The sequence below is a fragment of the Etheostoma cragini genome, chromosome 2 (assembly GCF_013103735.1).
Source record: "Etheostoma cragini isolate CJK2018 chromosome 2, CSU_Ecrag_1.0, whole genome shotgun sequence".
Taxonomy (NCBI): Eukaryota; Metazoa; Chordata; class Actinopteri; order Perciformes; family Percidae; genus Etheostoma; species Etheostoma cragini.
The window spans coordinates 24,578,799-24,593,995 of NC_048408.1; the positions used below are offsets into that span (position 1 = coordinate 24,578,799).

At 39.1% G+C, this 15,197-nt stretch overlaps 1 protein-coding gene across 2 annotated transcripts in view; it reads left to right on the forward strand.

Moving 5' to 3' along the window:
- sdk1a (sidekick cell adhesion molecule 1a) overlaps nucleotides 1-15,197 on the forward strand; it is a 223,655-nt gene that overhangs the window by 157,809 nt on the left and 50,649 nt on the right. For both annotated transcript variants that reach the window (XM_034885383.1, XM_034885391.1), the window contains 3 exons: nucleotides 6,269-6,409; nucleotides 8,484-8,665; nucleotides 12,662-12,777. In XM_034885383.1, the coding sequence (XP_034741274.1) occupies nucleotides 6,269-6,409; nucleotides 8,484-8,665; nucleotides 12,662-12,777 (439 nt within the window). The remainder of the gene's footprint in view (nucleotides 1-6,268; nucleotides 6,410-8,483; nucleotides 8,666-12,661; nucleotides 12,778-15,197) is intronic.

Sequence of the window (15,197 nt, forward strand, 5' to 3'; positions counted from 1 at the left end):
CTTGAACTCCGGGCATCATCAGACGTTTAAAGCATTGGACTCAATTCTCTTTGCCTTTGCTCTTATTTTTTCTGTTGCAGCTGTTCAGTCAGAATCAGAACACATCAGCCTTTAACACTTGATGTGTGATAAACTACTCTCTCACTTTTTCTCTCGGCCACGCACACACTACTAGCCACTCAATGTAAAAAAATGAATGCTGTAGCAGCTTTGTGAGATTTAAAGATTTTCAGGAGATTTTTCTCTGCTTACCAGCATGTCAATCTTGAATTATATATCTGTGTTTAACTGTGGCCGCTTCTATGTTGAAGGTGCCTATAGAATAGTGACTGATTTATTTGCTTTTACCTTAAGAGCGGAAACATCATGGCGATTACGGCAGAATGATTGCACTTATGAAAGCTCTGCCAGATGAGGAAAAGCTGGTCCATTAAAATGGCCACAATTACAGATATTTCTTCAGCTTGCTCTTTTCAATGCACTCCTCACACAGAAAATGTAACTCGAAATACAATTAATGCTCCATCATTTCATCTTAACCTTGCAGTAAACTATAGTCAAACTAACACAAGAATGTGACAAATCTGGGTGCTTGGAGAGCTCAGTTGGTAGAGCGGGCACCCATATTTAGAGGTTTACTCCTCGACACAGCGGGCCTGGGTTTGACTCCGACTTGCGGCCCTTTACTGCATGTTATTCACCCCTCTCTCTCTCTCTCTCTCTCTCTCTCTCTCTCTCTCCCTCTCTCCCCTTTCATCTCTTCAGCTGTCCTGTCAATAAATGCTCCAAAAATAATCTTTAAAAAAAAACAATGGGACCAATCTGATCATGTCTAGTGTGCATTTCTACATATCCTTTTGCTTTTCATAATGAATTAGACGTTAACTGATTATAAATTATTGGAGGTCAATATGATGTATTCACAAAACAAAAAACTTTTTTGTAATAGATGGAAGCTCAGCTGTTACATATGAGGTGGTTGGGTACACAGTGAGAAGACAAAGCAGGATGGAGATGAATATATTTCTAAAGCAGCTCTTCACTCCAAACTTTGTTAGCTTCCTTGTTCCCCACTTGTCACTAAACTAACCAATCAGAAACTAGGAGGACTTAGATTTCAGGACATAAATGTGAGGAACACCACAGATTATTAGTTTTAAAGTAACTAATGATGCAAGGACATTTGGACAATAATGTAAGGACATTTAAAAAAAATAATACAGGTTTAATAGAAAAAAACGATTTTATAAAAGCAACTTCATTTCAAAATAGTGGTCTTGGTTATTATTTTTCACCATTCATTGGCGATATTTAATTAACCTACAAAATCGCAGGGTCAGCCTTTATTTTCATTCCACTGAGTAGACCAGCATCCGTACAAGTGATCTTAGTATCATGACAGTTAATAAGAAAAAAGTAAAGACCAATAAGGGGTAAAAGAAGGTAAGGATCACTTAACAGCAATTAGAGATCAAGGTGCTATTTTTTCTGGTTCAAAGTTTATTGTTATTTATAGTTTAAATTTTTCTTTCAAACTAAATTATTGTTATGTACGTCAGACCTTGAGGACTCAACCAGACAGGCTTTTAACACCAAACAAAACCATGATGGAAATGTTACACTTCCCTTAGCCAATACAATTTTGCCTAAACACACCCAAGTCCAGATCTAAAACTTAATCTGCTAAATGCTAATGTCAGCATGCTAACATGCGGGTGATCAACAGGTATAGTTTCTGTCATGTTCACCAGGGTAATTTTTAAGTATTTCATGATGTAATATTTGATAATTAGTACTAAACAGAAGGTACAGCTAAGGCTGATGGGAATGGCAGTAGTTCTCCAGGTCATCAAATTAATCATAAACTAAAACTAAGTAAGTATTGCAACAATTAAAATACTGTTCTGATGATAGAGAAAAATTCAAAGGAGCATCAATGTACAGTTCAACCTGAGGGGAACATGAATGTTTGTAATTTTACGGTAATCCATCTAATCGTTGTTGAGACATTTCACTCATAACCACAAATGTCAATCTCCTGGTGGCGCTAGAGAAAAAGTGAGGTAATCACCAAAGCCAATAGGATTCCATCTGAGGGGAACATGAACGTCTATACAAATTGTCATGGTGATCCATCCAATAGTTGTTGATACATTTTCTCGACCAAAGTGGTGGAACGCCCGACCAGCTATGCTGGTAGCATGGCTAAGAGCAATTAGTTTTTTATGTCACTGACAACAAAACAACAAAATGGTTGTTAATACGGTTTGTGGTGGCAACGTTCCAGCACTGACACTTTCCAAGGAACGCCATCCGTTTCAAGCTTATACTAGAAAACCTGGGAAACAGCCTCTGCAAGAATATTGATGTTTATTTTCAGCAACACTTGCGGGTAATCAACTGTGACTGGCTGTTAGCTCCACTGATTACTTATTGTTTGTGAAAGCTTGAATCAGCCTTAAATTAGACAAACCGATACATTGACGGACTTCTTGCTTTGATGCAGGTTTGGTGTCCCTCCGCCCCCCCCACACACACACACACACACACACAAACACACACATACACACATATATATATATATATATATATATATATATATATATATACACACACACACACACACACAGAGTATATATACACAGTATATACCCCAATGTCCCCTTGTGTCTAAACTACATTTCATATTCAGTGTGTGTATTCTTTTTCTAAACACTCATGGATGGGTGACTTTTAAATCTTCTTAATTTAATTAGATGATACAGAGTTAAAACGCATTTCAGATTTAGCTGTGTGTGGTTTGTGTTTTAATATAAGTGAGTATGAAGTCAGAAAATAAGGGGGGCAGATAGAAAGAGGGAGTGAAACAAAGAGAGATGTTAGAGGGAGATGGAGAGTTGCACTCCACCAAGAAGAAGCAAGGACGGCAGTGAATGAGGCGGAGGAGGAGCAAGGGGAAATGAGAATGATGTTTTCTTTTCTGAGCTGACATGATCATATTAATTTATGGATGAGCTTAGAGAATGTTAGAGCAACTACTGTACCTTCAAACATACACACATACACACACACACATTTAATCACAGACAGGAGCAGGTGAAGCTATGATTAGTGTTTGCTGTGTTTGTGTTGAAGCTGTGACAGTAAAGCAACGTCAGGAGAGGAAGTACACTAAACATGGTACCTTGAGCTACCTTGATAGCAGATTACACATTACAGTCAGGCACTATTGTTAAAAACAACTGTTTGATTAAATGTTTTGTCTTTTTATTTAATATTTAAAAAAAAGATTTTATTCAAAATATGCATTTTTTTACGTTCTGCACAGCAAACTACAATAATAACAGCATCTAGTGTCACATTTGATTTGTTTTGGAGCATTGTTGCTAGCATGCAGTAAAATGTATGTATGTGTAATTGCCAAATCAGTAACAATATTTTTATGTAATGTGAGAAACATAAAGCAGATACAGTAGCAAATGTGTGCTACGGCTGGTTTTGATGGATTGTGAGAAAAAGCACAACAACAAAAAAGTTTCTCTTTTCCCCGATAGAATCTCTTTCGTCTGTCAGCCTCCTCCATTTGTGCTGCTTTTAGCCTCAGGCCAAACCGCAACAGCAACATTTAGCAGACAAGACTTGTGTCAAACAAGAAGAAAATAAGCTCATCTGTTCAACTGGTTCTAACCAATCATGTCACATCTGGTTTCTCTCTCTTCCTTTTTATTCATGTTGCCCTCTGCTCACTTCTCTCTATTTTCTGCTTCTACTGGATTTTCATTTTACTATCCTGTGATCTGAATAGAGGCAGATTTAATATCCGGTAACACCGTTACATTTTAGTTTTGGTGTGTATATGGATTTAGTGAGAAAGCCAGTGGGCCTTAAACTGTGCAGAATGACACAGATAGAACTTTTACTAATTCCCACAGCATAGGAACTCACAAAATACACACACACTTTCCCTCACACACTAGAAAACCTGTAAATCTCCTGCAGGAAATGTCCTCTTTTCCTTCATAACAAGGGACAGAGAAAGTGTGTCACACAAAATTCAGACAAAGTTACGGACTTTACTTGATTTGTTTGGTTGCAGTACGTGTATGGCTGTTGGTATGAATGTACAGTGTGTATGTGTTTTAGGTGGATGTGAAGGGGTGTAGGAATAGGTCGGTTGGGGTTTGTATATTTAATCTCTGGTGTGAAGTTGATGTCCTCATACTGAACCCACTGTATGAAATATTTACCCGTAAATGGTTGGGAGGAAATTAAGGCAATGCTCAAGGAGTTTCTGCTATCGAGTACAAGTGTGTCACTGTGCATTTGTGTGTATTTTACTTGCAGTCAAAAAGTGAATGACCGCATCTGTTCAGTACTGTAGGGGTGTGTGGGTGTTTGTGCAGCGTGAGTTTATGTCTGTGCATTAACGTGCATCATCAATTTCAGTCAAAAGCAGTGGCATAGTTGAGGATTATATATACCCCATTTCCAGGCGGCTACACTAATGCCCATCTCATTCACACAAGGCTGATTAGCCTATGTGTGTGTATGAGTGTGTAAATGTGGATGCCAGCAACACCTGGTGCTGTCTGACAGTGCCTAACCTAATGGAAGTAAAGCACAGCTGTAAAACCACTGGCCTGTGTCATATATCCGCCTGCGCAAGCCTGTAGCCGACAGCTTTCACACCCTAACTTTCACACAAACACACATATACAGTAGATGTTCATACACATTTATAGGCACATACAGATTCAGACACACAAATACACAGCCATACCACAGCTAATGGCTCAAAAGCTCATAGAGAATCATTTAGGGGACATGGGGCACATAGAGTAAGTGAGGGGGGGCTGGAGGGATGTAAATCTCCAGACATAATCCATGGAAGGGAAAAGACCATTGGATGTAGCAGTCTGTCTTAAGCTGGGACAAATTTATTTGGTGTGTGTGTATGTGTGTGTGTGTGTGTGTGTGTGTGTGTGTTTGTGTGTGTGTGTGAACACATATGGCTCTGATTACGTTAGCTGAGCTGCTTACAGTAAAGCCACAGGCTGACCAGCTCAGTCTGGGTGCTTTACCGTCCATGAGAGGGCTGGGAGCTTTAATCACGGGTGGGGCACGGAGGGGAGGGGAGGGGAGGGGAGAGGGGGGGTTTACAGCATAGTAGAGGAGGAAAGGAGATGAGTGAAAGGTAGAAGGATGAAATAATTGAGGCCAAAGGACATGATGGACAAAAGGTGAAAGTTTGCAAATGGGAGAGAAAAAAAAATGGAGAAGGGGGTCAAAGTGTCGAATGGAAAGATAAGGAAAAAAGGTTTGGAGAGACAGAAGAGAGTTGAAGAGGGCAGAGAGAGAGCAAGGGATCATACTATCTATCAAGAAATAAAAAGACACGCTCTTTGCTCATTCTCAACTTATAGTGACTATGTATTGCTGTCATACTGTATAATGTAGATGGTTTACTGGGGATATTTTGGTAGGGCTGGGGTTAAAAAAAGAAGAAAATGCCCAGACAAAGATTGGCGGTGTATAAATGTGACATTAGTAGAAACACCTGAAGTTAAAAAGAGAGATTTAACTGCAGTCTGCATATACAGACAGTATATGCCTGTTTACACAGTCAACTTATACCGAGTTCATGTACGCTTTTATATTTGTTGTTTTAAACACCAAGTGTCAGCTCAATCATTCCCAGGAGAAATCCTCTGGCGCACTGGAAGTGATGCGTTAAACGTTTCCATCAGCAGCAGTGGTGTTTGTTTGAAATAAATGAGCAATATAGCGAGATGAAAAGCACATGTATTAAATAAATCAGCAAGATACACTTGGAGAACTAGGGATGAGAGAGATGAGCACAGAATGCAATAAGAATTAATCAGAGCTGCTTAAACTGTGAGATGATTCTCTATTATAAGTTGCAGCTCTGTCCCGTACATCTCCAGTGACAATCATGATGCTGTGTTTGTAGACAGTCTCACCCCCAGACTAGAAAAGATGAAGAGACTTGGGAAAGAATTGCTATTAAATTAATTTTTAGCCTGCTCACCTAATATTCTGTGCCTGTGCAAACTGTCAACGTTTATGATATGTTGGACACTAGATGAAAAGCACAAATGATCTGCCTACACTTCTTTTAGCAATACTGATATTCTTATTAGAAGATGCCTAATAAACCTAATCAAAAACATTTGTCGCTCTTGCTCTCTTTGTCCCTCTTCCTTTGTGTGTGTGTTTGTGTGTGTGTCTGTGTGTGTGTGTGTGCCAGATTGATGCTGAGAGAGGAGGCACCCAGCGCTCCTCCAAAGAATATTGTGGCCAGTGGGCGGACAAACCAGTCCATCATGGTCCAGTGGCAGCCTCCCCCAGAACCCCAGCTCAATGGAGTACTCCGAGGATACGTACTCAGGTATATACACGCACACAGAAACATACACACACACATACAGTATTTGGCTTCATAACTATGCTGTTAAAAAGCCTACACTCTGAGTCTTTCAGGACTTTGGGAGCTCTGCACTGTATAGATTCCAGAAATTTCAGAAAATAAGCCGTCAAAAATTCTGCTACTCATTTAAGTAATTTATCAAGAAAAGTAATACCAAACATTTACTGGTACCAGCTTTTCTGATGTGAGGATTTTCTTCTATTTACTACTTTATACCAATGACGTGTATAAAATATGTTGGGTTTATTGGACTGTTAGTAATTTCACATGTTTAGCTTAGAATCTGGAATATTGTGACAGATATTTTTTACTATTTTCGGACATTTTTAAGATTTAACATCTAAGAAGAAAAAAAACAACTATTGATTACTGATTACTCAACACTGCAAAGAAATCTTAGTTGCAGTCCCAGCATAGAAAAAAAACAACTATGAACATGTATACTTTAATCTTTATCAGTCTACTCATACATTCACACACAGACGAAAGTGCTCTTCACAGCTCTGGCTGCCCTTGGTCCCAGTGTCCTTCACTTTGATGTGTACTTAAAGTGTGACACACTGGGTGTAATCAAACTGTCCTCACAATGTATCACATGACATTTGCATATAATTGCAGCAGAAGTTATCAGGTCTTTATCCTCGATCCGTGGGTTATCTCCCCTTCAGAAATCAGTTGAAAATAGAAACGCACACTCATACATCTCCATTGTCATCATTTCATCTTGTTAGGACAGAGCATTTACCTCCTCCTGCCCTTCCCTTTGGATTCTCATTTCTTCTTTAATACTATAACTCCCCCTTCTGCTCCCACCCCAGTGTAAGTGTCACTGTCATTGTGTCAGGTGGAGAGAGAGGAGAAAGGGGTTATCTCCTTCCCACTACAGAGATCCCCTGTCAGCCTCTGGCACCTCCTCACTTTGTGTGTGTGTGTGTGTGTGTGTGTGTGTGTGTGTGTGTGTGTGTGTGTGTGTGTGTGTGTGTGTGTGTGTGTGTGTGTGTGTGTGTGTGTGTGTGTGTGTGTGTGTGTGTGTGTGTGTGTGTGTGTGCATGTGTGCGTGTGTGTGTGTTTACAGTATGCATGTGTAATAGAGTGCTGACTCAGCCGGTAAAACGTTGGAATATCTTGTTACACAGAATAGGCGCCCTATTAAAATGCTGACATGTGGATTATTACTCCATTCAGCTCCATCAGATATGTACCATACCTAAGTGGTATTACACCTCACTATCTAGTTGGGACATATATCCTTTTAAGTGGACATTTATATCACATGTAGTAAAGCAAAGGCCTTGAAGGTGGACTATTCAGGGATATCTACCAGGCATTAAATGTTTTTAGCGATTTTTACATGATTTAAGCGACTTATCTACAATAGAAATCGTTTAAAATGTAGTTTATCTACCTGTCCAATGTCCAACATGAATGATACTGTGTTAAAGTCATTTTTTTGCTTATTATTTAATGTGGATTTAGACTATACAGTATGCACAATACTATGCTTTTGCTATGTGCAACGTATTTTCAGGCTTGAGGACATTTCTATGAGCACATTTGGTTATATTATGTTCATTACCTCCATGCTTTTTTCCAAAGCGACTTAACAAGTAAAGTAAAAAAAATAATAAATGTGACGCATCAAGTCCGTGTTGAGATTAAACGTTAATGTTAAACATTAGTGTGTAAGTCCATGGGGGTTCCAGGCCTTATTGATGAGGCCAGGAGCAGTCGAGAAGAAAGGTGGCGTGTGGATGTGGTCTTGATGGACCGCAGCCTCCAGCCGGAGAGGAAAGTAAATACATCGTGAGCAATTCTGGGTTTATTTTTGTAAAATGTGAGAAGGAAGAGCCAGGGATTGAACCATCAACCCCTACGATTAACAACAGATGTATTCTACCGAAGCCATAATATACAACGTTTTTGTGTGTTTTGACTTATGCTGAATCACTTTACTTTCCTCACTTGCAAACCAACATATTTACAAGTGTGTGTGTTGTGTGTGTGTGTGTGTGTGTGCATTTGTGTGTCGGTATAGGTACCGTTTGGCAGGGCTGCCAGGGGACTACCAGGAGAAGAACATTAGCAGCCCAGAGACCAACTACTGTCTGCTGAAAGATCTGATCATCTGGACACAATACCAAATCCAGGTGGCTGCCTTCACTGGAGCCGGCCTGGGCGTCTACAGCAGCCCTGTCACTGAGTACACTCTGCAGGGAGGTGAGTTAATACTCACTCAAAGTTTGAATTCCTAGACGGCAAAACTAATTTACCAAGAAATCAGTCCATGCATACACACAGCTTAGTGAACCGAAAGTATTCCAGCATCAAAATATTAGTAGCATGATCTTTCTATGTACAAAGGAGACATGCTTGTTTTCAGGTTCATTCTTTTATTTTGGATTTCTACTAGAACATGTTCAGAAATGTTCCGAAAACAAATTATTTGCTCATACTGTCCGTGTAAATATACTTGTATTCACATTGTATTCACAAAGCCTAGTTTGCTCTGATTGGCTTGCAAGAAACTACGACACACCTTTGCAAACGTACAGATCTATATAGCTGTAGTTCTCAAGCTGTTGAGGAGACAAAGCTGGAGTGTTTTGAAGTGTTTCCTGGTGGTCAAATAAAGTATATAAATAGAATAATAGTTAATAACTCAATGATTACATGTTTGAAATGAGACAGAACTAATTCACCATACTCTTGTGAGATTAATAGATTGTTGTCAGTTCTTAAAGTTGACAAACCAAACATTGGTCTCACCTATCGAAGGACATGCTACTTCTTCTTATGCACCCCCACATTTAGATTAGGTGGCTGACTGTGCATGTACCTTTATTATTAATGATATGAAAGAGAATATTAAGTACCAAGGCCATGGGTTTCCAACCTATAAAAACTTACTTAAAAAAACTGGCATGTGACTATGCTGTTTACAACACTTACGCACTTTAGCTTTACCTGCCCAGATATTTGCTTTTTAATGTGGATACATGTTGATGAAACTTTGTGGACACATACACAACTAAAAACCTTTACACTACAGTACACCACAGATACAGGTATATTTCTAAAATGGCAGCAGGTTGCAATAGTTTATAGGTAAATAAATCCTCAACTATTTTTACATTTTTGTGTAGTGACCAAACAAGAGTTAAGAGATAAAGGCAGCAGTGCCTCCGCAGGCTTTTGACTTCTCTTTCAGTGATAGGATGAGGAGCTCAGCTTTGAGAGGAGCCAGTTAATGCATTTCAGACTTGGGTTAACATTGCCCCTGAGGCATCCCCTGAAAGGCATATGCGCTTCAACCAACTAGGTGGAGACCCTAGGGGCGGCCCAGGACTTGCTGGAAGGATTACACCTCCCATCTGGCCAAGGAGCACCTCGGGGTGCTGCAGGGTTAGCTGGAGGAAGTTTGTGGGCCTCTAAAAATATATTATAAGATACAGATATATGTATATATATGTATGTGTATATATATATATATGTATGTGTATATATATATATATATATATATATATATATATATATATATATATATATATATATATATATATATATATATATATATATATATAGTGTGTGTTTATTGTGATGAACATGGCTACACAGATGAACACACTTTCAAGTCTTTCAAACATAAATCCATGCAGATGGAGTGAAAGAATGTAATTGAACAAATTAAAAGGTAGAGGAAAGGCAGTGGTCGTGTGGGTAAATCTTCTTTAAACACGCAATCTTCTCTTCCCGACTTTTATTTCATCAGTATATAATCATTATTAAAGATGGGCTGCGCCGCTCACACACATACACATGTACATAAAACTCACAGTCATTATTGCAAGAGTTCAGGACAGGTTTATAGACTCAGGAGAGGGAGTTAGTCTCATTAATTATTCTAATGTGGTTTAATGGGAGTGGCTGCAATGGATTGGACATTTTCTCTCTCTCACTATCTCTGAGAGGATATGGTTGAACTCAGTGTTAGACTCTGATAACATTGCTCTTCTCCCACTACCTACATACAGGCATACACGCATACTAAGTTTTCCCTGGAGGACAGAGTTTAGTGCTTTATCTGTAGCTGTCAGCCACTAGGGGTTAGAAGCCGATCCCCAGGAGTACAGTCAACAGGGTTGGGGGGGGGAGGGCATTGTGAACATCAATTAATCTTCCATCCCCCTCTTTTTCTTCTCATCCTTTGCCTCATTTTCTCTCTCTCACTATCTCTTCCCTTCCATTTTCACTAGTTTTTGTTCAGTTCACTGTTCAGTTCAGTTTTCTCAGTGTGTCTGTGTGTTGTCTGGCCACTTTGGCTCAAACGTAAGATGTAAAGGACATTCCCATCATGCAACAGTGTATTATCACTCTGTGGCTCTCAAGCGTCAGGATAAACCCCTTACAGTGTAATCGCCATAACATGGGGCCACAGACACACATACTGTATTTATAAGAGCAAACACACACATTTCACAGTCACACTCTGCTCTTCTTGACTTTAATGTTATCATGGGACTTCTTTCTCTCGCTGGTTTGATGTTTATAGCGCATAAAGATTCACATATTGAGGCACATTCATACACTGACGTGAAGGAAAAATGATAAAAAATAAACAAGAGACATTGGACCAATCTTGGAGTGGAGGAAGTAAATCTAGTGTCTAACTTGTTTGAGCCAAACACTACATGTTCAGCCCTTGTTTACCAAATGTACCTCCCACCAGCCTCCTCTTTTCAAATCTAACAAGTAACCCACATTTCATGGGGAAAAAACACTGTAATATACAAAGTATATTCCACAACCTCTTATATCTCCTAGCGCCCTGTTCTCCATCTCACTCTCTGGTGGATAATGGTGGCAAAGTTTATAAATGCTTCAAACATTGCTATTCTTGCTATTTACTATATCAATTATTACTGCTCTGCTTAAGTTTGACTGCAAATCTTTATTATTCAACTTTTTATTGTTAAATATTTGAACCAATATTCAAATTTAAACAGATACGTCCTACAGTACTTTATTACAGATTGCTATCAACATGGATGTGTGGATGTTTATGTATTTCAGGTCAACAAGGGATAAGTAATTCACACCGGTAATGCTGGTGCATCACGATTGTAATGTAAATTTGCAAGGAAATACTTGTTCCATGGATTAAATAGTTATATTTCTGTAAGTTAAAGGGGCAGTGATTTAACACATGATTCACTTTATCTCTCACAAGGAGAACTATCCAGACCAGAGTTGTACTGAATAGTCTTCTGGGGCTCTGAAGCAAAATTTCCTAAATTTGAGAAATAAGCCTGATGATGTCACCAAGAATATTTGGGGCAAATGTTTTTTTTTTAACAAAAGCACTGTGGGGTTTGAATGAAGCAGGCATTCGGTCTGCAAATTTCTAAAAAATGAAAACGCACCATGCAGTTGCATTTTGGGAAATGTAAGATCCAAAAGGTTTAAGCTTGACCAATACAGTGGACTAAAAGCCAGTACATCTCATACACTACTGTGTCGATTTTAAACTTCATTTTTCATAATCATAGTCATAATTTTCATCTTGTCACGTGTCTGATAAATTGTAATTTTTAATCAATAAATCATGGTGTAGTATGCAGTAACATCATTAAGGTAATAAAGGGGATGAGTGATGTGGCTACAGGACTGAACCAACAATTCCAGCGAGTCATCTTACTTTCTGTGGCCGCTGTCTGTCCTCATGAGGTCACTAACTGAATCATTAATAATTATATTTATCATTTTATCTCTCTTTATGAGCTCTCATTGTTCAGCACCGGTCACTGAAGGGGCAGTACCCTAATCTCTCTTAGTCATTCCTAAACGGATACTATGCAAAACAGGTGAATGCAAAATACAATAGATGAGATTCATTTTATTGAGAAATTAGGTAATTTTTCAGCAGAGAATAACAGTGTAGGTTTGACATTTAACTTTTGCAAGCCTAGCAGATATCTTTAATTAAAAAATGAACTTAATCTCCATGTGAAATACTGAAATATGGTGCTGTATGAAATATGTAAAGCCACTACGTGTAAAAAGTAAAAGCAAAACCCAGAAAACTGTTTAATTCGGCAGCTTAGGGCTCCAAGTATACTGTATTTGTTTTTTCCCCAGTGTGTTTAAACACAAATCCTCTTCCCTGTGGTGAAACCATTGCAGCTAAATGTTAAGTGTGTGTGTCTGTGTGCTTAGTTCCCACAGCACCTCCGCAGGAAGTGGAAGTTTTAGCTATCAACTCGACTACCATCCGCTTCACATGGAACCCTCCGCCTCAGCAGTTTATTAATGGCATCAACCAGGGATACAAGGTAAGCCTCTGTGTGAGTGTGTGTGTGTGTGTGTGTGTGTGTGTGTGTGTGTGTGTGTGTGTGTGTGTGTGTGTGTGTGTGTGTGTGTGTGTGTGCGCGCGCGCGCGTGCATGCGTGTGTACAATACTTAGTGATACGGCAAGTTCACACATAAAAGTTCAATACAAGTGAAAGACCTTTAATATTTTTGTCATGTGTGCAGGATCTAACCAGTATTTTTCATGGGAAATTAACTTATTTTGCACGAGTTTTAAATGTTCAAAATGTCTTTACTCATCCGGTTAATATTATAATAATATAATTATTTTAAAATATTTTAGTAATACTGAGGTATCTAGTCCAAGACCAATGAATCACGATACATGCAATCCATGCATCATTCCCAGCAGAATCTATAAAATCTATCAAAACTGTTAAATCTTCATCAATTTAACAGTTTATATAAAAAATAGATGCTAGTAAATATTTGCCTTTGTGGGGATGTGTCTGAAAATTCTGTGGAAAAACCTGTTTACCCCTTATAAGGACTTTTAACTCAAACGCCATGTCCCAAAATGCACTGCCTTGCTCTTGTTTACCCATACGCTTAGCCCAGCCAAGTGAGGGATCATGTCCAGGTAGAAATAAATGATAAAAATGACTTATGGATGATAAAGAGAAAGGAGTCAATGGGATAAGAGGAGAGGAGGTGTTGAGGAAAATACGGCGTGAGGGACCGAAGAGTAATAAGAGATAATAAAAAAGAAGCAGGATAATGAGATAATGGTGAGAGCGAAGGATTGGATAGTGTGAGTGATCCATACATAGTAGTTCTGGTATGCTTTTCCTTCTTTACTTTATTGTGGCATCCAACCCCTAAGCAACTGATTAACATGAAAAAGACAATACATCTTATTCTTGTTGTGCATCGTTGGGTCCATGTGAATGTTTTAGAGAGTGTGAATGTTGGTGTCTTTGTTGGTTGATAATTACTATACGCCTTTGCTTCTGTTTGATGTGGCTTTCTGATGCTGTCTCTATATACCAGGCTTTACCACTCAGACTCAATGGAGCTTCTCGGTGCTGCTGCACATGCGGGTGTGCATCTTTGAGTGCGTTGTGCTGGTTAGAGGACAGTGGATAATGATATGAATTAAAAGAGGATATGAAGCAAAGCCTCATCTCCCCCCCCCCCCCCCCCCCCCCCCCCCCCCCCCCACAGAGCATTGACTGTATACAATACCCTTAATAATATAGCTCAAAGCTGATTGTTGTAGGGGTGGGTAGAGCCAGTTCTGTTAAGTCTACATTTACATGTCCTTGAAACTGTCTTATGACATATTTTTTCTTATGGAGTGGAGTTTAAGACAAGTTGACCTTACACAACGTTTTCTATCTCTCTAGCTACAATAGATGTGTTTGATTATTTGAATGACCATGGTTATATAAAATATGCTTTGACAGTAAATTAGGCAGAAAGAATATACGCAAAAGATATGTACTATACAGAAGCCTTTATGAAGATGTTTACCTTATACCTGAGGTACCACATGTGGCAGCTGGAAGATCAAAGTGTGTTTATTTCCTCTGTGTACTAATGTGTTGTTGTGTCTCTGCTGCTCAGCTCTACTTGGGGACAGCACTGTGCTGCATGTGTTCTTCAGCCCACTTTGGGTTTCCATTGCAATCTGGTTCCTAATGCGCATGTCACTATAGCAACAGCAGACCCAATCTACCCAGAACCCTTTGAAAGTGGACTAGCACCAGATGCTTGAGGGTGCCAGATCAGCACTCTACTGCACCCAAACTGTACTGTGCTGATAATAAAGTACAATAGAAAACCTTATTTTACCATGACAGACTGAGTGCAGTGCAGCACCCTTTAGGCAGAGAGAAAAGCAGCCCCTCAACTGTCACTGGGTAATATCACAGACCTTATCCTAGCAGGAGATCCCTGTGTTTTTGATTGGGTTGCCAGTGCAATGTGAAGCACTGTGTGCATTTGAACAGCCTTTACAGTGTTAATCCTGAATATTTCTCTTATTTTGGTGAATTTGACAACATGTTTCTTTAACACTCATTTCACCAATCTATTCAAAGCAAAATGTGTAGTTATGAACACCCCAAAAACCCAGTGTGGTTAGCTACCAAGAAGCATATTGACTGAATAAAAAGTAAATAATTATCAATACACATTATACAACTCCAATATATCTTAGGCTGCTTCTGAAATCACTCCCTTGTTTACTCAAACACTCTAAGACCTGTGAGGCTCCATAATGGCCTGGTTGCTGGGTCTCTCTCTCTTTCTGCTAGATTACATTCAATGAAACATTCACATAGAGTTTCAACTGTTTCTTCCATCACTGACTGCATGTGGCAACTTTATTGGAGAGTATGGTTAACATTAGGCGCTTGTTTAAAGTTGAAGGCTGCCCACG